Source organism: Rhinoraja longicauda, chromosome 17 (assembly GCF_053455715.1).
Source record: "Rhinoraja longicauda isolate Sanriku21f chromosome 17, sRhiLon1.1, whole genome shotgun sequence".
NCBI lineage: Eukaryota > Metazoa > Chordata > Chondrichthyes > Rajiformes > Arhynchobatidae > Rhinoraja > Rhinoraja longicauda.
This window is the reverse complement of record NC_135969.1, coordinates 13,157,041-13,178,135: the sequence shown is the minus strand read 5'-3', so window position 1 is coordinate 13,178,135 and position 21,095 is coordinate 13,157,041. Positions and strand designations below refer to the sequence as shown.

The following is a 21,095-nucleotide window of genomic DNA, read 5'->3' as shown; positions in this document are numbered from 1 at the left end:
TAAAGTGCTCTTCTTCCCCCCCCCCCCCCCCCCCCCGACTTTGATTGGTCTGAGTTGGTGTAGGTTATCCAGCCCATAAAATGCAATAAATACCCAGCTTCTCCTTGAACCATCTGGCGTTAATCCACCTCTTAGTCTCCAATGTTCCCTTCACCATCCAAAGGGCTGTACAATTGGAGACGTCACTGGTGGCAAGGTCAAGGGACTGGGACTGGGGCCCATGTCCAGTAAAGTACTGCAGGTAGGGAGACCCTCCCTCACACCATGCTCTCCAGCTGCAAGTGCTCCTTCTTCGTGGAGGGACAGGGAGGGCGAACGTCCTCTTGAGCCAGGTTGCTGGAGTCGTCCTTGGCTCTTTCGTCGGCCTCCCTCGACACCTTACGCTCGGCCAGCGGAACAAAAATCAAAATCACGAATGAAGCGAAGTAACACGAGCCAGCCAACTGGAACGAGGCGTCGTAATTTTTGGTGAAGTCGTGAAGAGCACCTGGAACAAGAGAAATGGACATTGACTAACTTTGAAACCTTGGGGAAGCTTTGAAACCTTTCCCACAAACCAAAAACCCCATTCTTGCAATTCTGCAAGTCTCAAAAGATGATTTCTGAAATTCCAAATTCCTGGCTATAAGAACAGAACAGGAACCCTTCTTGCTTGCTCTGACATTCAATTGGATCTTGATTAATCTGTACCTCAAATGCACAAACCCACCATACCTCCATATCCTTGATGGCCTTACCTAACCATTCATGGACAGAGAGGTCTTGGGATTCAAGTCCATCACCCCCTGAAAGTGGCAGCACAAGTAGACAGGATGTTAAGGAAGAAACTGCAGGTGCTGGTTTATACAGAAGGCAGACACACAATGCAGGAGCAACTCAGCAAGGCAGGCAGCACCTCTGGAGAAAAGGTATCGGTGCCGTTTCGGGTCTGGTCCAAAGAAGGGTTCCGACCCGAAACGTCACCTATTCTTTTTCTCCAAAGATGCTGCCTGACCCGTTGGGTTAATCCAACATTTTGTGTCTATCTTCAGCACAAGTAGATAGAGATAGGTGTATGGTAAGCTGACCTACATTGGTTGGGGCATTGAGTATAAGTCAGGAACTCATGATGCAGTTCTGTAAGACTTTGGTTGGCCACATTTGGAGTATTCTGGTTGCCCCATTGGAGGATGTGTTTTGGCGAGGGTGCAGAGGAAGTTTACCAGAATGCTGCCTGGATTAGGGAGTATTAATTACAAGGAGAGGATGGACAAACGTGGACTGATTTCTTTAGAATGCCAGAGATTGAGTAACTACAAAAAATTATGAGAGGCTTAGATAGGGTAGATAGACAGAACCTTTCTCCCCGGGTGGCAATGTCAAAGACTGGAGGGTGTATCTGTAAGATGAGAGGGGCAGAGTTTAAAGGGGATGTGCAAGGCAAGTTTTGTTTTTACACAGAGTGGTGGGTGTCTGGAACATGCTGCCAGGGGTGTACGACGGAAATGCAGATGCGACTTTACACTGAAGGTAGACAGAAAAAGCTGGAGTAACTCAGCGGGTCAGGCAGCGTCTCTGGAGAAAGGAAATAGGGTGGACGTTTCGGGTCGAGGCCTGGAGGAGGCAGATAAGGCAGTGTGTTTCATAGGCACATTGTTGTGCAGGGAATGGTGGGATATGGATGGGAATATGGATGGGAATATGGATGGGAATATGGTGGGATATGGATTACATTCAGGCAGATGCAGGTGATTGACTGCAATTAGAACTTTCTTCCTCTTTTTACCCAGCCTCTTCTCTCTTCCCCGAAAGCTTGTTCAAATTGCTATGTTACACAGGTGTCCAACGGCACCTTTTATCTCAGTGACGAATTGTCACCAGTGGTCCAACTTATTCTCATCCTACCTTTATGTGACACAAGCAAGGATAACTGGAGAGCCATCTGGAGTTGGCATCCCAGTTTAGCTTCATTAAATGAATGAGGTCAACCATTCATGGTGGCACAACGGTAGAGTTGCTGCCTCACAGCGCCAGAGGCCTGGGTTTGATCCTGACTACGGGTGCTATCTGTTTGGAGTTTGTACATCCTCCCTGTGACCGCGTGAGTTTTCTCCGGGTGCTCCAGTTTCCTCCCACTCTCCAAAGACGTGTACGTTTGTTTGTTAATTGGCTTCGGTAAAATTGTAAATTGTCCCTAGTGTGTAAGATAGTGCTAGTGTACGGGGATCACTGATCAGCCTGGTCTCCATTGTTTCTCACGTTGTATCTCTAAATTAATCTAAACATTAGTGCCACTACCATCCACCTAAGATTAAATAGAATCAAAGACCTCCGACCAGTGTGATCTCTGTTCTCCAACTTTACTGTTGTCCCCCATCATAAACCATTGACACAACCTACCCATATTCCATTAAGCAATTACTTTAACACAGGTATAAGTAAGCATTTCGTTCTTTCCCAGTAAGGGCAGCATGGTGGCGCAGTTGGTAGAGCTGCTGCCTCACAGCGCCAGAGACCCGGGTTCGGTCCTGACCTCAGGTGCTGTCTGTGTGGAGTTTGCACGTTCTCCCTGTGACCACATGGATTTCCTTTGGGGTGCTCCAGTTTCCTCCCACGTCTCAAGGACACGCGGGTTTGAAGGTTCATTGATTTCTGTAAATTGCCCCAAGTGTGTAGGGAGTGAATGAGAAAGTTGAATAACATATAACTATTGTTTAGTTTAGTTTATTGTGATGTGTACCGAAGTACAATGAAAGGCTTTTGTTGCATGCTAATCAGTCAGCGGAAAGAATATACACAATTGCCACAGTAGCAGACACATGATAAAGGGAATAACACTTAATGCAAGATAAAGTCCGATTAAAGATAGTCCATGGGTCTCCAATGAGGTAGATAGTAGCTCATGGCCATTCTCTAGTTGTTGATAGGATTGTTGTAAGAGAGTTGTAAATCTGTGGAATTCTCTGCCTCAGAAGGCAGTGGAGGCCAATTCTCTGAATGTATTCAAGAGAGAGCTAGATAGAGCTCTTAAGGATAGCGGAGTCAGGGGGTATGGGGAGAAGGCAGGAACGGGGTACTGATTGAGAATGATCAGCCATGATCACATTGAATGGTGGTGCTGGCTCGAAGGGCCCAATGGCCTACTCCTGCACCTATTGTCTATTGTTGAGTTCAATAGACTAAACTAGTTTAGTCGAGGGGCTTGTTTTCATGCTGTATCTCTGAATCAAACTAAACTAAACTAAATCTGTTAAAACTTAGTGAAACACCATTACCTATGTGGTATATATCATGTTTGAACAATAGGTATTTTACATTTTGGGATCTTTCGATCTCTCACCTCCTACACCATGGGTTCTCTATATAACTTAATCCACTCAGATGTTAGGTGGGAAAAAGAACACACCTGGATTTACACTTACCTGCTGCAGGCGGACCTATCAAACAGCCAATTCCCACAAAGAACTGAGAGAGACCCATTCCCTTCTGTATCTTATGATTTCCAATGAAATCAACCTAAAAGACGAAAAGAAGCCTAGTCAAAAGAGAGTTTGAGCATAAAATGCACTGAGTTTTCTGTCAATCTTAACAATGTATTATGTGGACATTTTAATAACATTCATTAATGAAGAGGCTAAATCTATCAGATCCAGCCCTGGAACATTATCCTCATTCAGTTGATGCTTATTGTTACATCCTTGCTAGGTCACTGATTAACCAACATACTGTTGTTTTGCACAGAATCACATTGCAGCCTGCTGGAAAAGATCCCCCCTTTGTTATAAGCATTGTTGATGCCTCCAGTAACATGTGTGTTGAAGTCCCATTTTGAAATTCAGTTCCATTGAATTCAGCATGCATATGTTACCACATCTTGTCCAGTGCTTGTAACGGAAGATCGTTTTCTATCTCCACCTCGCACCCCTCTCCCCCCCCCCCCCCCCCCCCCCAACACTTTTCAACTTACCATGGCAATTTATTAAAATAATTTAAGGAGCTTACAACCCAGCGGTATGAACGTCGAATTCTCTGTTTAAGTAACTTCTACCTACAGTCCGAAGGTATTTATTCACAAAATGCTGGAGTAACTCAGCAGGTCAGGCAGCATCTCAGGAGAAAAGGAATGGGTGACGTTTCGGGTCGAGACCCTTCTTCAGACTGATGTCAGGGGGGCGGGACAAAGGAAGGATATAGGTGGAGACAGGAAGATAGAGGGAGATCTGGGAAGGAGGAGGGGAAGAAAGGGACAGAGGAACTATCTAAAGTTGGAGAAGTCGATGTTCATACCACTGGGCTGCAAGCTGAGGTGCTGTTCCTCCAATATCCGGTGGGCCTCACTATGGCACTGGAGGAGGCCCATGACAGAAAGGTCAGACTGGGAATGGGAGGGGGAGTTGAAGTGCTCGGCCACCGGGAGATCAGTTTGGCTAACGCGGACAGAGCACAGGTGTTGAGCGAAGCGATCGCCGAGCCTGCGCTTGGTTTCGCCGATGTAAATAAGTTGTCATCTAGAGCAGCGGATGCAATAGATGAGGTTGAAGGAGGTGCAGGTGAACCTCTGTCTCACCTGGAAAGACTGTTTGGGTCCTTGGATGGAGTTGAGGGGGGAGGTAAAGGGACAGGTGTTGCATCTCGTGCGGTTGCAGGGGAAAGTGCCCGGGGTTGGGGTGGTTTGGGTAGGAAGGGACGAGTGGACCAGGGAGTTACGGAGGGAACGGTCTCTGCGGAACGCAGAGAGGGGAGGGGATGGGAAGATATGGCCAGTGGTGGGGTCCCGTTGTAGGTGACGGAAATGTTGGCAGATGATTTGTTGGATACGCTGACCGGTAAGGTGGAAGGTGAGAACGAGGGGTATTCTGTCCTTGTTGCGAGTGGGGGGAGAGGGAGCAAGAGCGGAGCTGCGGGATATAGAAGAGACCCTAGTGAGAGCCTCATCTATAATGGAAGAGGGGAAGCCCCGTTTCCTGAAGAATGAATGGAAGCCCCGTTTCCTTCTTATACTCTCTCATTCTACCTACAGTCCCCTCCCCTCCCCCCTCCCCCCTTTTGCTCCACCCTGGTCATTTAACCAGTTCCACAGTTCACCACATTGCATCCCATTTGAGTTCACACCTTCCCCAGCCAACAATGGACCTACCAGGGCACCTCCCTGCCTGAGGTGATTTGTGGCCGGCCCAGATTGGTCCTGGTCTTTTCTCTCCTCCAGCTCTTCATACTCCCCAACCCCCACTTCTCACCCCCTACATTCAGTCTGAAGAAGGGCCTGACCTGAAACGTCACCCATCCTTTTTCTCCAAAGATGCTGCCCGACCCGCTGAGTTACTCCAACATTTTGTGTCGATCTTTGGTATAAACCAACATCTGCAGCTCTTTGTTTCAGCATAATGTCCATTGGACGTGGGTAATGTTCTGACAATCTTCTTTACGTGGAATTTGCCTATCTATTGCACAAGGGTGGATCATTCATCTTACCCAAGTATTGCCAGTGCACACATGTGAATCCTCACCCAGCCTAACTACCGCCCCGCACCATCTCCAACCACCAAGTCCTGCCCCCTGCTGTGACAATGTTTCCCTCACCATGGTTGCATCAGGCATCATTACTATCTGCTTTGACCATTAACATGCCAGAAATCTCCATTTCCTCACCACCTCTCCTTTGAAAAGAAAATCCTCTGAAAACTCATTTAGTTGCTCAATATTTGTATCATGCTTATTTCTGGGTTCTCGTCCATTTGTACAAAAACTTCAAAATACCGTCCCCCACAGTCAAACCTCTTAACATCTTCAGAATTGTTAAAGAAGTCTCTCTGGTCTCTTTAAAAAAAAATTATATACAAGCAGTGACCCCAGCCGGCTCAATCTCACTTGAAAGTTGTATCTTCAATCCCGGTTACATCCTTGTTCTAGTCTTCTGGACCTACACCAATTCCTTTTCTGTGGTATCCTTTTGGAGAGTGTAACTGTTCCAAGTACTCCCAGGTGTGGTCAAACCAGTTTTCTTTGTAAATTTAACATTTCCTCCCATCTTTATTTTTTTGGGTTTAGAAATAAATGCTGGGGCTTTTTTTTCCCACGCTCTTAAGCTTGTGAAACCACTTTTGGTAATAAGATGTCTGGATCAAAGCTACAATATGTCCTTGAAAGAAGGGAGGTAAAGTCACCCAAAACCACTCACACCACCATACACAGAATGTATTGCGTAGGAATGGATTCTTCAGCCTTACGTTCTGTAGAGGCATCTAAATTTACTTAAGCCTCCTCCCATTCTCTCTCATCTACGAATTGAAAGATTGAACGATACAGCATGAAAACAGGCCATTCAGCCCACCGAGTCCACGCTGACCATCGATCACCCGTTGACACTAGTTTTATGTTATCCCACTTTCATACCCACTCCCTACACACTAGGGGCAGTTTTACAGAGGCCAATTTACCTGCAAACCCGCACGTCTTTGGGATGTGGGAGAAAACCGGAGCAGATGGAGGAAACCCACGAGGTCACAGGGAGAACGTGGGAAACTCCACACAGGTAACACCCCAGGTCAGTATCGAACTCAAGCCTTTGGCACTATGAGGCAGTGGCTCTACCAGCTGCCCCACTCTGCCACCCTGCAATACTATCCATTCCCTTTCCAATGCCTTCCAATTGTGCAGTTTATTTGGGAGGTGGCAAGGACACAAGAGGACCATGATATAGAGTGATACGGCATAGGAACAGGCTCTTCGGCCCACCTCTTCCATGCCGACCAAGACACCCATCTATGGTAGACCCATTTGCTCACATTTGACCCCTTTCCCTCTCCAGTGATTAGTAGGAAGAACCTAAATGGGGGGGAAAATAATAGACAAAAGGACAAGTAAATTCCCTCTCACCAGGACTGGCAGCAACAATGTCAGATAACCCCCACAGAACATGGAAAAGAACACTATGTACACCATGAGTGTGGGGAAAGTTTTTGCTAGGGGTGCCAGAAGATTGATAACTCCACAAAACAGAAGGTAGATTTTATGGTAATGATACTTCTTGATGAAGTTGCGGTCAGCGATATAGCCAGAGATGAGCTGAGCCACAATCTCAACGACTCCTGAAAGAAAAACTCGTACTTTAGGAACGCGGCCCGTGACTGTGATGTATCTTAAGTCGGCAATGTCAATACATCAGTTAGCATCACAACGTAAGTGGCAAAATGGTACAAACGTAAAATGAAACAACATGGATGATTCAGTTTTTCACACAGAACCTAGAACAGCACAGTGTGGGAACGGGCCTTTCAAACCTGTATTAACCTACAAACCTGTACGTCTTGTGGAATGCAGGAGGAAACCGGAGCACCCGGAGAAAACCCACGCGGTCACAGGGAGAACGTGCAAACTCCGTACCGACGGCTCCTGTAGTCAGGATCGAACCCGGGACTCTGGCGCTGTAAGGCAGTAACTTTACCGATGCGCCTCAGTGCTGCCCCTTTGTGAGAGTGTTTTAAATGCAAGTCTCACTGAACATTTAATTCTATTGACGATAGACACAAAAAGCTTAAGTAACTCAGCGGGGCAGGCAGCATCTCTGGAGAAAAAAGAATAAGTGATGTTTTGGGTCGGACCCCTTCATCAAACTGAAAGTAGACATGGGAGTGGGGGGGAAATAAACTGGAGGCGAGAAAAGACTAGAACATATCAGGGCCAGCAACAGATGACCTCGGGAAGCAATGGAGCCCATAATGGCCTATTGTTGGCTGGGGAATGTGTGATAACAGAAGGGATCCAAGGATGCAAACAGAAGAACTGGTTGGATGACTAGGGTGGGGGAGGGTGGGAGAGAGGAGAGGGGAGGGGAGTGAATGCAGGAGTTACTTGAAATTAGAGAAATCAACGTTCATACTGCCGGGTTGTAAGCTGTCCAACGAAATATGAGGTGCTGTTCCTCCAATTTGCATGTGCCCTCACTCTGACAGTGGAGGAGGCCCAGGACAGAAATGTCAGTATAGGAATGAAAACGGGAGTTAAAAGTTAAAATGTACGGCAACCGGGAGATTGTGTAGGCCAAGGTGGACTGTGCCTCAATTCGATTCAATTTGATTCAATGAAATTCAATTCAGTTTTGGGCCTCACATCTGAGGAGGGTTGTGCTGGCATTGGAGAGGGTCCAGAGGAAGTTTATGGGAATGATTCAGAGATGATTTATGGGAATGGGTCCAGAGATGATCGGGTTAATGTATGATAAGCATTTTACTGATCTGGGACTGTCCTTGCTGGAGTTTTGAAGGATATATGAAGGATGAAACTCAACGAATAGTAAAAGGCCTTGGATGGAGTAGATGTAGAGAGGATGATACCACTAGTGGGAGTGTCTTGGACCAGAGGGCACAACCTCAGAATGAAAGGATGTACTTTTAGAAAGGAAATGAGGAAGAATTCCTTAAGCCAGAGGGTGGTGGATTTGTGGAATTCATTGCCTTGTGGAGGCTACGGGGAGAAGGCAGTAGAATGAGGTTGGGAGGGAAAGGTAATCATCAATGATTGAATGGCGGAGTAGAATCGATGGGCCTAATGGCCTAATTCTGTTCCAATGATTTATGAACTTTTGAACTTACTGTATGAATTGAGAACTAGTGTGAACTAGTGATGGTTGGTATTGACTCAGGTGGGCCAAAGGGCATATGTCCAGCCTATCTCTTTTAATTGAATTCAATTCAACTGTGAAGTGTTATTTTGCATCCTGAGTTCCCAGCAATGATGGATCTGAATGCAAGTTTTCTCTGGCTGAGTGCAAATCCACTTCCCACCACTGCATGGCATCAGGACTTTACTGCTTCTACATAAATTAATCAAAAATGAGACTGAATGCGGCCAGCAAATAACCTTCTAAACTCAGGTAGAGGGAAAGCAGTCTGATCGAGTCTGCTCCACCATTTGATCATTGCTGATCTATCTTTTTCTTGCAACCCCATTCTCCTGCCTTCTCCCCATAACCTTTGACGCCCTTACTAATCAAAAACCTATCAATCTCGCCTTAAAATACCCAATGACGGCCTCCACAGCCGTCTGTTGCAATGAATCCCACAGATTAATCACCCTCTGGCTAAAGAAATGCCTTCTCATCTCCATTCTAAAGGTACGTCCTTTTATTCTGAGGCTGTGCCCTCTGGTCCTACACTCTGCACAGTAGTGCATCGGTGGAGTGCTGCCTGACAGCGTCAGAGACCTGGGTTTGATCCTGATTATGGGTGCTGTCTGTATGGAGTTTGTATGTTCTCCCTGTGGCCACGTGGGTTTCCTCCGGGTGCTCCAGTTTCCTCGCACATTCCAAATTTGTAGGTTAATTGGCCTCTGTAAATTGTCCCTTGTGTCCCAGATAGAACTAGTGTTTGGGTGAACGCTGGTCGGCGTGGTGTCGGAGGGCTGGAGGGCCTATTTCCATTCTGTGACACTGTGAGGGACAGTGGGAGAACAAAGGGGGACTCGGTGTGAGGGGGGGAGTGGGACACTCTAGTTTTAGAATGCTCTGTCCAGGGGACAAAACCGTGTTTGTTTGTTCGTTTGTTCCGGTGAAGGCGCTGTGCACACGGCAGCCAGCCAACAGTCGCTTGTCCTTTACTTTTTGTTTTCAATTTTAATTTCAAGTTTTTTTGTACCTTGTGTGTTGTGACTCTCGGCAGACCAATTTCCCTGCGGGGATGAATAAAGTTCTATCATATCGTATCGTATCTTTGAACTGTATCTGATAACTGTATCTGTAAACTAAACTAAACTAAACTAAGCTCTCCTACTATTAGAAACATCCTCTCCACGTCCACTCTGTCTAGATCTGGTCAACAAAGAACCATCTCAACTCAGGTGGAACAAAATCAACCCATTACCCCACTTGTAGGAAACCTGGCCAACACATCTTAACCAAACCATTGAGAAGCATCCCTTATGTGTGGATTATACGGGTGGGCAGATCAGTGGTTCCTCATGGCCACGTGTGGGAGAGTAGCTCACCGGGAAGTAATTGGGGGAAGGGGATTATTCTGAGATCTGGTGTAGACTCAATGAGCAAAATGATCTCCCATGTTATAAGGAAATATGAAATATGTAATTCCCTCTGATAACCAGCAGGGCATCTGAAAATGAAAAGCACCTCAATAAAAAAGATTTTAAAAAAAAATAATCAATAAAAAATTAAAAAGATGAATCACTTCTACAACATAATCTGGCTTTGTTCATCAAAGTCCCCACAATGTGTAGGAAAATAACTGCAGATGCTGGTTAAATCGAAGGTAGACACAAAATGCTGGAGTAACTCAGCGGGTTAGGCAGCATCTCAGGAGAGAAGGAATGGGTGATGTTTCGGGTCCAGACGTTTCGGGTCGAGTCTGAAGAAGGGTCTCGACCCGAAACGTCACCCATTCCTTCTCTCCTGAGATGCTGCCTGACCCACTGGGTTACTCCAGCATTTTGTGTCATTTCCCACAATTATCAATATGGTTTTCCAAGGTCTCTCTCCTTAATGCATTCCGTGCATGGTATTAAACACTTCATTGACAATTTGATCATTCATTTCAGATATACAATCAAACCATTTATTTTAAATGGAGAAAATTGTACCTTTGTCATTCTGGATTTTATCATTCGGCTGCAAAGCGTATATATTGGACTGTGAATAATTTGGATTTACTAGATAAGGTGTTGGCTTGGATTCAGAAAACCAGCTTTCCTCAATCAATTTAGAGAAAGAAGTGAATCGATGTCATAGGAAATCCCACCCAAGATTAGTATTACTGTGACTTTGAATGTTAGCACCCTAGCACAATAGGAGGAAGTAGCATATGCCATCTTACAACAATGTACAGCTAACGTCTATGAAGATATCAGACGTTTTGTTTAGTTTAGTTTAGAGATACATTGTGGAAACAGGCCCTTTGGACTATCAAATCCACACTGAACAGCGATCACCCCTACATTAGTTCTATCCTACACACTAGGACAATTTACAGAAGCCAATTAACCTACAAACCTGCATGTCCTTGGAATGTGGAGTGAAACCGGAGCACCAGGAGAAACCTCACAAGGTCACAGGGAGAACGTACAAACTCCGCACAGACAATACCCGTAGTCAGGATTGAACGCGGGTCTCCAACGCTGTTAGGCAGCAGCTCTACTGCTGTACCACTGCGCCGCCCTGCTGACAGTATGTTCTACAGACGTTCGATAGGGAGTGGTCTTACATAGGGCATGGATCACACTCCCTCATTCCAGTGAGATCGTCTGGATTCCAAAAGCTGTACAATGCCAAGCATGTGAAAAATGCCTAAAGTGTCTCCATAAAACACACTGGGCCTTGGAGTACAGCTTGTCCTGAACACCAGGTGTCCAGTAGAACAAGGGAAAATGGAATGACCAAATAAACATGGTTATAGTTTGGAGATTTTTCTATTTTTAACAGATTAATTGGCCACCATTACAATGCTGCTTGTGAAGTTTGTTGTACATACTCGTTCATTTCTTATCTTAAAATATTTATTTGACTTCAATGGGCCTCAGGAGCCTTTACAGGTGCTGAGGTTGTGAAAGATATTATATAAATATGACATTTATTTTTGGAATCAAATTCCCTAATTACAAGCTATATCCAACATTATCATCAATGTGAGGAAGTCCAATCAACGTTACCAGGGATTTAAAAAAAGCCAAGGTCTGTAGTAACTCATCGGGTCAGGCAGATTCTCTGGAGATCATGAATAGGTGACGTTTAGAGTCAGAACTGTCACCTGTCCATGTTCCCCAGAGATGCTGCTGAGTTACAGAGTTACTCCAACACTTTGTGTCTTTTTTTAATAAACCAGCATCTGCAGCTCCTTATGCTTACGATGTTAGTAGATATCTTGTGTGTTTTTGCATGCTGGTGCATGATAAGTCAAGTGGAGTTTTTCCTTGGAACCTTTCTTCAAACTCTGATTGAGAGTCTGAGGAAGGGTCACACCTGAAATGTCATCTGTTTATTTCCTCTCCAGATGCTGCCTGCCTTGCTAAGTTCCTCCAGCATTGTGCTTTGCTCAAGATTCCAGCTTCTGCAGTACTTTACTTGGTGAGTTTATTGTTATATGCACATGTATGGTGAGGTACGGGTACAATGCAAAATCTTATGTGTTTTTTGTGTTTCTTGTGTTCATCTAGAACCAACATTAGTTTTAGTTTTAGAGATACAGTGTGGAAGAAGGCCCTTCAGCCCACTAAGACCGCACCGACCAACAATCACCCCATACACTAGTTCTATCCTATACTTTAGGAGAAATTTACAGAAGCCAATTCATAACCTACAAACCTGCATGTCTTTGGAATGTGGAAGGAAACCGGAGCACCTGGAGGAAACCCACGTGGTCACAGGGAGAACGCGCAAACTCTTTTCAATCAGCACCCGTGGTCAGGATGGAACCCGGGTCTCTGGCGCTGTAAGGCAGCAACTCTATCGCTGCGCCACCGTGCCACTCAATGTTTAACAACATAGATACGCAACAAGCTACTCACCAGCAACAGAAATAAGTAACGTGGCTTGGAACGGCTCAATGCCCAATGTCTTGGCCTTACCGACTAGATGAAAATAAGGTATGAAGTAGGCCAACTGACTGAAGAAGGTGCATAAAGTGTAAATAATAAACATTGGGTTAGTGAGCAGAGTCAAATCAATAAGGTTTTTCACTTCCCCAACAGTGGACTTCAGTTGGTCGCCCAGTTCTTTGCAGAAGCCCTTGTTTCTCGTATCGGTTGGCATGCCGACTGTGGCCAGGAATTGATTTGAACTTCCGTTTATGACTTTGCGACTTGGCTGGGGAGTGGAATGCAACTGTCTTAATGAAGCAGGCTCCTGAGGCAAGGAGAACTCCCTGGGCTCCAAGACAGACAAGTCTTTGGGTGGGCAATGGTTTTGCTCACCAGCCTGTTTGCCGTTGCACAGGAGAGCGTGAGGTTCCTCCAGTCCATTCCAAGTGGGCAGAGAGGGAACGGTCACAGACTTGCTGTGGTGACCGCTTGGAAACTGTGACCCTCCTTCAGTGACCATGTCCTTTTCCTCGTCAAGGAGACCTGGCTTCTTCTGCTGACCTTGCCTCCAGTCACGACCCTCGGCTGCATCTTGCTTCAAATAAATTGGACGGTTCAACATGCCGAGCGGTATCAGGTGCAGTGTTAATCCGCACAGGATGAGAATCGCCCCTGCGTGACACGAATAGCAAAGTAAATTACAAAAAACAATCATTTGATCGGATGCAGTATTAAATGCCTCTTCCTATTTACAAATGACAACAAAACACAAGAGACGAATTGTGTCATTACATCATAATTATCAAAATATATTTCCACGTTTCAGTGTTAGGTACGCACACCTTTACAGTGAGCTAATTCAATGGAGAGGGACAACAGTTCGCTGGACGATCTGGGCGGAGGCTATGGAAGGAGGCCCCGCAGCAGCCTGGGGCTCGCCTGGATCAGGCGCTGCTCCAGGAGACCGAGCGCGCGGACCGGACTGCACTTTGGAAGTGGCGCCAAAATCTGGCGACTCTTGCATGCGGTCTCAGTGGACAATTCCTACACACTTTGTAATAATCGGGGATTGTGCTAAGCTATGGCAATACCAAAATTATCCTCATTGAGTTAGGGATTTCTGAGTGTAAGGTCCCAAGAACTGGGTTGTAAATGTTCTCCCCCTTTCAAATCCAAATTTACTTCACATTGAACCATTCCTGCCATGAAGAAAAAGAGCCTTTAGTCCCTGGCTAGGACACTGGGCTACATCCCAATGGATACTGTGTTTGAGATTAGACAACAGTGAAAATGTTACGTATAGTAATAGACTCATAAAATGTTAGAGGCCCTTCGGCCCAACTTGCTGACACTGGCCAATATGTCCTATCTGCACTAGTACCACCTAGTTTGGCCCATATCCCTCTAAACCTGTCCTATCCATGCACCTGTCGAAATGTTTCTTAAACATTGCGATAGTCCCTGCCTCAACAACCTCCCCCGGCAGCTCGTTCCATACACCCACCACCCTTAGTGTGAAATAGTCACGCTCAGGTGCCTATTAAATCTTTCTCCCCTCACCTTAAATCTATGTCATCTGGTTCTCGATTCCCCTTACTCTGGGCAAGAGACTCTGTGAGTCTACCAGATCTATTCCTGTCATGATTTTGAACACCTCAGATTCGTCTTTCATCTGATGTTGCCACTTGACAATTAAAGCCTTGAGGTATATGATTTTGCTGAAGTACCAAATAAATCCAAGTTGTATGTAAGTGAAAGTTTCGACAGCGAAGGAACGCAGAAGCATTTGGTTGACCACCTACCTTGCGAGCCATATTCATTGAGAAGGTACTGAAGGAACGGAGCCAGGGCAAAGGTTAGCCCCGTACCTGAGCGGGAAATGGCATAGGCGGTGGTGAGCTTTCGACGGAAGTATCTGGTCGTGTTCAGAGCCGCAGCCTGGGACACGAAAGCAAAACCCGCTCCTGCAAAAGGACAAGAAGGAAGACGCAGCCATTGAGTTTCAGATCAAGCAGATGGTTCCTTGTAGAAATGGATGCCTTAGTGGGGGTGATCAGAGGAGGAACTCGACTCCAACAGATCAGACGAAATAATGGAGAAGGGCAAGGCTAGACCAAAGCAGACCTGGCACAGGGAGACTCCCATGAGGCAAGGGAAGGCGGAGAGGTGGAAAGTAATTCCCCAAATGTGGCAAAGAATCGATGGGGGCATTGACACAGCTCTCTCGTGTGGCCAGCACTGCTTTCCTCATGAAAAGAAGCTGTTCCAGGAGATTTCATCTACAACCTGTGTGTGAGGGATGGAAAGACTTCCTACTACGTACTGAGGACTGATTACTCAGCAGTGATCAGTTGTGGAACATGGTTTTGCGCTCTCACCACTACTCTCAGCCTTGCTATTCAGTCTGCATTCCCTGCTTCGTTATTATTGTAGAACCTTCATACCTAGAGGACCAATCGTCCCACTGTGACTGTGCCCATTACACCGAGAAACAGTGGCAGAGGGGTTTATGAACAAATCCTTTAGGCGGCACGGTGGCGCAGCAGTAGAGTTGCTGCCTTAAGGCGCCAGAGATCCAGGTTTGATCCTGATTACAGATGCTGTCTGTATAGAGGTTGTACGTTCTCCCTGTGATCTGCGTGTGTTTTCTCCGGGATCTCCGATCTCCTCCCACACTCCAGACATATAGGTTTTTAGGTTGCATAAGAAGGAACAGCAGATGCTGGTTTAAACCAGACATAGGCACAAAAAGCTGGAGTAACTCAGCGGGACAGGCAGCATCTCTGCAGAGAAGGAATGGGTGACGTTTCGTGGCGAGACCCTTTCCAAAATGTCACCCATTCCTTCTCTCTAGAGATGCTGCCAGTCCCGCTGAGTTACTCCAGCTTTTTGTGTCTATCTTAGGTTTGTAGGTTAATTGACTTGGTAAAATTGTAAATTGTCTCTGGTGTGTGCAGGATAGTGTTAGTGTGTGGGGATCACTGGTCGGCAAGGACTCGGTGGGCCGAAGGGCCTGTTTCCGTGCTGTATCTCTAAACTAAACTAAGTTCCTGCTAGGGGTCCCAACTATTTCACTCTCAAATACGGGACAAGGAGACGTCACCGCCCCACGCCCCACGTGACCTCACCCAGCCAGCAGCCACGTGCTCCCGCTCCACCCGGGCCGGGAGGTGGGTTGCTATGCAACCTCCGTTACGCGGCGCCAGGGCATCCGGGCCTACACTGTCCGAACCTACAATGTCCAGAAGGTAGACACGGATTTTAACCAGCATCTGCAGTTTTCTTTCCTACTACATTGTCCGGACCTACAGTGTACAGGCCTACAGCGTCCGGACCTACAGGCCCCCCTGGGCCTAATACGGGACAAGGGCGGCCCTGTACAGGACAAATCAATTTAGCCCAACATACGGGATGTCCCGGCTAATACGGGACAGTTGGCAACCCTGGTTCCTGCTCCAAGTAAAGATCATAGAAGGGACATTTCTCCTGTACATTTCAGTAAGTACTGCCCTCACCTGTCAACAAGCCAAGGCTGAGGTACAGATAGGAAATTTTTTCAGAGAACGAGCTTAAGAACAATCCAATGGAGACCATGGCTCCTCCCAAAATTCCAGTCTGCTTCTCACCAATCTTTGCACAGAATATAGCAGCAAATGGACCTGGAACAGACACATAACAAACATTCAGAATGAATGGGGGAGGGTAACAAATGGACCACATCACCTGGTTCTTTTCAGCTGTAGCTCAGACAAGATAGGCCAAAGATAGACACAAAATGCTGGAGTAACTCAACGGGTCAGGCAGCAACTCCGGAGAAAAATAGGTGGCGTTTCGGGTCGAGACCCTTCATCAGACTGGTCTGAATAGTGGCCTACCTTCTTCAAGAAAGGCCACGCTGATTCAGGTTTACCTTTTAAGCACCTGTTTCTGCGATGTATCTCGAAAGTCTAAAGTAAAGGCAACATCTCTGGAGAATATGGATGGGTGACTCTGAAGAAGGGTCCCGACCCATAACATCACTATCCATGTTCTTCAGGATGGGAAAGGTTGGGACCTTTCTTCATGTTCTGGGCTGACATTCCAGTTTAAGATTGAGGGAAAAACTGGTGTTGAAGTGCCTTCTTTTGAATGAGGCCGCTTCTGCTTTCTCAGGTGTATGTTGAAAATCCCATGACACTTCATTGAAGATGATTGTCCCTGCCCCAATATTTATGCTTCAATCCACAAATTAGTAAAGAGAAAATCTGGTCGTTAATCGACTGCTGTTGGTGGAAGCTTGCTGCGTGCAAGTTGGCTGCTTTGTCACCAGTAACATAACAGTAAGCACACTTCAGATGTATCTCACTGGCTAGAGAGGTTTTTGGCACCTTCTGAAAGGGACATGAAAGGAGGTTTATAAATGCATGCCCATTCTTTGCCTTCTGTTAGAAGCGATTGAAATGTATTTCCAGCGGCAGTGCTGATTGTTGAAAGTACAACAATACATCCTCCCACAACACAAATGGGACACAATGCCAGGTAGAACAGAAGGATGGCCCAGTGAGGAGAGGGTCAGTTCGTGGGCCGATCTGGTCGAGGGTGACGGTGGAAAGGCCCTACAGGAGCCTGGGGCTTACCAGGATCGGGAACTGGAATGGGAGCAGAGAAGATTTACGAGAATGTTGCCAAGAGTCGAGGGCCTGTGCTTTTGGGAGAGGTTGAGCAGGCTAGGACTCTATTCCTTGGAGCACAGGAGGATGAGGGGTGATCTCATAGAGGTGTATAAGATCATGAGAGGAATAGATTGGGTAGACGCATAGAGTCTCTTGCCCAGAGTAGGGGAATCGAGAACTAGAGGACATAGGTTTATGGTGAGAGGGGAGAGATTTAATAGGAACATGAGAGGTATCCTTTTCACACAGTGGGTGGTGGGTGTATGGAGCAAGCAGCCGGAGGAGATAGTTGAGGCAAGCAGTATCGCAATGTTTAGGAAATATTTTGACAGGTTCACAGATAGGACAGGTTTAGAGGGATATGGGACAAATACAGACAGATTGGACTTGTGTAGATGGGGCCTGTGGGTCGGCATGGGCAAGTTGGGCCAAGGGGCCGGTTTCTGTGCTGCATCACTCTATGACTCTATGACTGTAAGGATCAGGAACTGCTCCAGTAGACTGAGCGCGTGGGCGAACCAGACCTTGGGCGTGGAAATGGCGCCAAAACATGGCGGTGCCTGCATGTGTAAATATGCAACAAGAATCTCACTGTGATTTCCCAGGCAATCTTTAATCTTTTTTTCTTTTCTTCTTGTTTCTTATTTGGGGTTAGTATAAGGGGGTGGGGGGAGGGTGGGAGGGGGGGGAGGGCTTGTTTTCTAAAAAGTTCTGTAAAAATAAAAAAATATATATTTTTTTTTAATTAAAAAAAAAAGAATCTCACTGTGCAGCTGCATATGTGACAAATAAAACACTATTGTTAAAAACATAAGCAGGCTACTGGGGGCTCCACCATTCATGGTGGAAACACTGTTTTAGATGGAGACAGGCAGCATGGAAACAGCCCTTGTGATCCACTGGGAACATGACGACCATCAACCAACCAATCCTACACGAATCCAATTTTGTCCTCCTCACATCTACATCAATTCACCTCTTCAAGGCCCCCCCTCCCCCCTCCCCCCTACAAGGGGAAATTTACAGTGGCCAATTAATCTACCAATTCATGTTTTTTAGATGTGGGAGGAAAGGTAGAGTACCCAGAGGGAAACCAAAAGCCACATGGACATAGGGTGGCGCAGTGGTGCAGTGGTAGAGTTGCTGCCTTATAGTGCCAGTAACCCGGGTTCAATCCTGACTACGTGTGCTGTCTATATGGAGTTTGTACGTTCCCCCTGTGACTGTGTGGGTTTTCTCCTGGGTGCTCCGGTTTCCTCCCACACTCCAAAGACGTGCAGGTTTGTAGGTTAATTAACCTTTGTAAATTGTCCCTGGTGTGTAGGATAGAACTAGTGTACGGGTAATCGCTGGTCTGTTTCCATGTTGTATCTCTAAATTGTGGCAAGTCAGTTCCATGTCCGCAATATCCACAAGTCCAATGTCCACAATGTGATAGAGGTGAATCGGACAGTACCATATACTTTTGTTGATAAATCAATATTCAATCGATTTCTCTAACGTCAAGTAAATCTTGCATTCCCTCTCTCTCTGTCCCTCCTCCACCCTAGCCCTCTTGCTAAGCTCACCGTTTACATTCCTACGTTATCACCTCGTCCCCATCCAACAATGGATCATTGTGGGCTCTATCTTTCCTGAATCATCAATGCAGGCTCTGCTTTGTTCTGTGTCTTCCCATACCTCTAGATCCCCCTCCCTGACTCTCAGTCTGATGAAGGGTCTCGACCCGAATCGTCACCCATTCCTTCTATCCAGAGATGCTGCCTGTCCTGCTGAGTTACTCCAGCATTTTGTGTCTATCTTATATTTAGATACTCTTTATAAATCACCACTCCAGTTTATAACGGAAAAAAGTAGGCATATAATGTGACGGGGATGTGACAAAATGTCTAGTAGTTAGCAAGTGCACACAAATATATTTTTGCAGTTAAAAAAGCTGTGTGTCATACTTTTACAGCATATGGCAATGCTTTAAGTATTGATGGTACCTGCTGTTAATCGGACGCATGACATAATAGATCCAATCCAGCTGATCTGTTCCATAGATGCTTCGAATGTTTCCTGTAGTGCTATAGATAAGAATCCAAATGATTTCAGTATTCCCATGGCCAGCACATTTATCTGCGAGAATCAATGAGAAGGAACAAACTTTAATCTGGTGCCTACCTCGTGGCCACCCATTGCTAAGCAACACATTCTGTAGAGTGCGACTACCCAGGCAGACTGACCGTCAAAGCCCCATGCACCGCAGACCATTGTTACGCCAGCGAGGCACTTCACCTCTTCACAGTTGTGTGCAACAATGCTTTTAGTTGCCATCAGTGTTAAGTGTTGCTCCATTGGGCACTGGTGTTGTGCCACATGCCTTCCAAATTACATGGGTCATTTGCCTGGAATTACAATACCGCTGGCAACAACATGTTTGCGTTGCACCTTTAATGTCTCGACGCACTTTGCAGAGGTGCATGCAATCGCACAAAAAAAATAAACTCTGGGCCAATGAAGTGGATAATGGAAAGAGTTGCAAAAAAAAACAAACCTTAACCCAGGAGACGGGTTTAAAGAGCAGGAGACGGGAGAGTGATGAAGATGGTAGCAAATGATATAGGGAGACCAGAGAGGTAATGAGAGAGCTGCCTATATCAGGGGTGGGGAAAGTGTTCTTTTGCTCCATCTTAGTTTAGTTTAGTTTAGAGTTTGGTTTAGAGATACAGCGCAGAAACAGGCCCTTTGGCCCTCCAAGTCCGTGCCAACCAGCGATCCCTGTACACTAGCATTATCCCACACACGAGGGACAATTTACAATCTCTACCGAAGCCAATTCACCAACAGACCTGTACATTTTTGGAGTGTGGCAGGAAACCGGAACACCCGAAGAAAACCCACGTGGTCACAGGGAGAATGTACAAACTCCATACAGACATATACACCCACAGTTGGGATTAAACCCAGGTCTCTGGCGCTGCAATGCAGCAACTCTACCGCTGCGCCACTGTGCAGGGCTGCTCACTTCTATGCTCCACACGAACAGTGAGAAATGTATCACTTGTTTTTGAATTGTGTTTTGCACTAATGTCTTTTTCTTACACACTTTCTCTTTCTCACACACTTTTTCTTACCGCTTTCTTGTAGGATTTATGTCTATATTGTGATCTTGTGTACCGCCCGTGATGCTGCAAGGTCTTTCATTGTTCCCATCCCTCACTGTACATTTGCACATGGCAAAAAATGCGACGTGATTTACAGATGGGATTTGTAATTTAGATGCCATCTGTACATCACTCAAAGCCCATTAAAGGCCAAAGAATATTTTCACTCACTTTCGAGCTCCTGCTACTATTCACCCTCATTTATCTGTTGTTGAATAGGAGAGAGCGAGAGAAGCAGAAGCAATGATTAAGTTGTAAAGAAAACGTCATGGAAGTCCGAAGATGGATTGATTGATCGATTGATTAATTGATCAGCTTAGAAACAGGCCCTTCAGCCCACAGGTCCATACTGACCATCGATCACCCGTTCACACTAGCTCCATGTTATCCCACTTTCACACCTACTCCCGGCACACTGGCGGCAATTTACAGAGGCAAAACTGGCACATCTTTGAGATATGGGAGGAAACCGTAGTACCCGAAGGAAACCCATGCGGTCACAGAGAGAATGTGCAAACTCCACACAGGCAGCACCCAAGGTCAGGATTGAACCCGGGTCTCTGATATTGTGAGGTAGCAACTCTACTAGGGCAACTTGACCTATATGGGTTTACTTCATTGGCTTGCTTGTGACAACCTGGCAAACATTTCTGATAGTTTTATGTTATTAAGCTATTGGAGCCGAATTAGGCCACTCGGCCCATCAAGTCTATGCCATTCAATCATGGCTGATCTCCCTTTCCCCTTCTACCCCATTCTCCTTCCAATACAAGCCCCATAACCCCTGCTAATCAAG

The 21,095-nt window shown here is 46.1% G+C and overlaps 1 protein-coding gene across 1 annotated transcript in view; it reads right to left on the bottom strand.

Moving 5' to 3' along the window:
• Positions 1 to 241: 241 nt before the first annotated feature.
• The window catches only part of LOC144601767 (monocarboxylate transporter 5-like), a 54,995-nt gene continuing 34,141 nt past the window's right edge, over positions 242 to 21,095 (bottom strand). The window contains exons 2-8 of the mRNA XM_078414157.1: positions 19,139 to 19,271; positions 16,014 to 16,157; positions 14,301 to 14,462; positions 12,487 to 13,170; positions 6,856 to 7,067; positions 3,402 to 3,495; positions 242 to 487 (exon numbers count right to left, since the gene is read on the bottom strand). Of these exons, the coding sequence (XP_078270283.1) occupies positions 258 to 487; positions 3,402 to 3,495; positions 6,856 to 7,067; positions 12,487 to 13,170; positions 14,301 to 14,462; positions 16,014 to 16,157; positions 19,139 to 19,271 (1,659 nt within the window). The 3' untranslated portion in view covers positions 242 to 257. The remainder of the gene's footprint in view (positions 488 to 3,401; positions 3,496 to 6,855; positions 7,068 to 12,486; positions 13,171 to 14,300; positions 14,463 to 16,013; positions 16,158 to 19,138; positions 19,272 to 21,095) is intronic.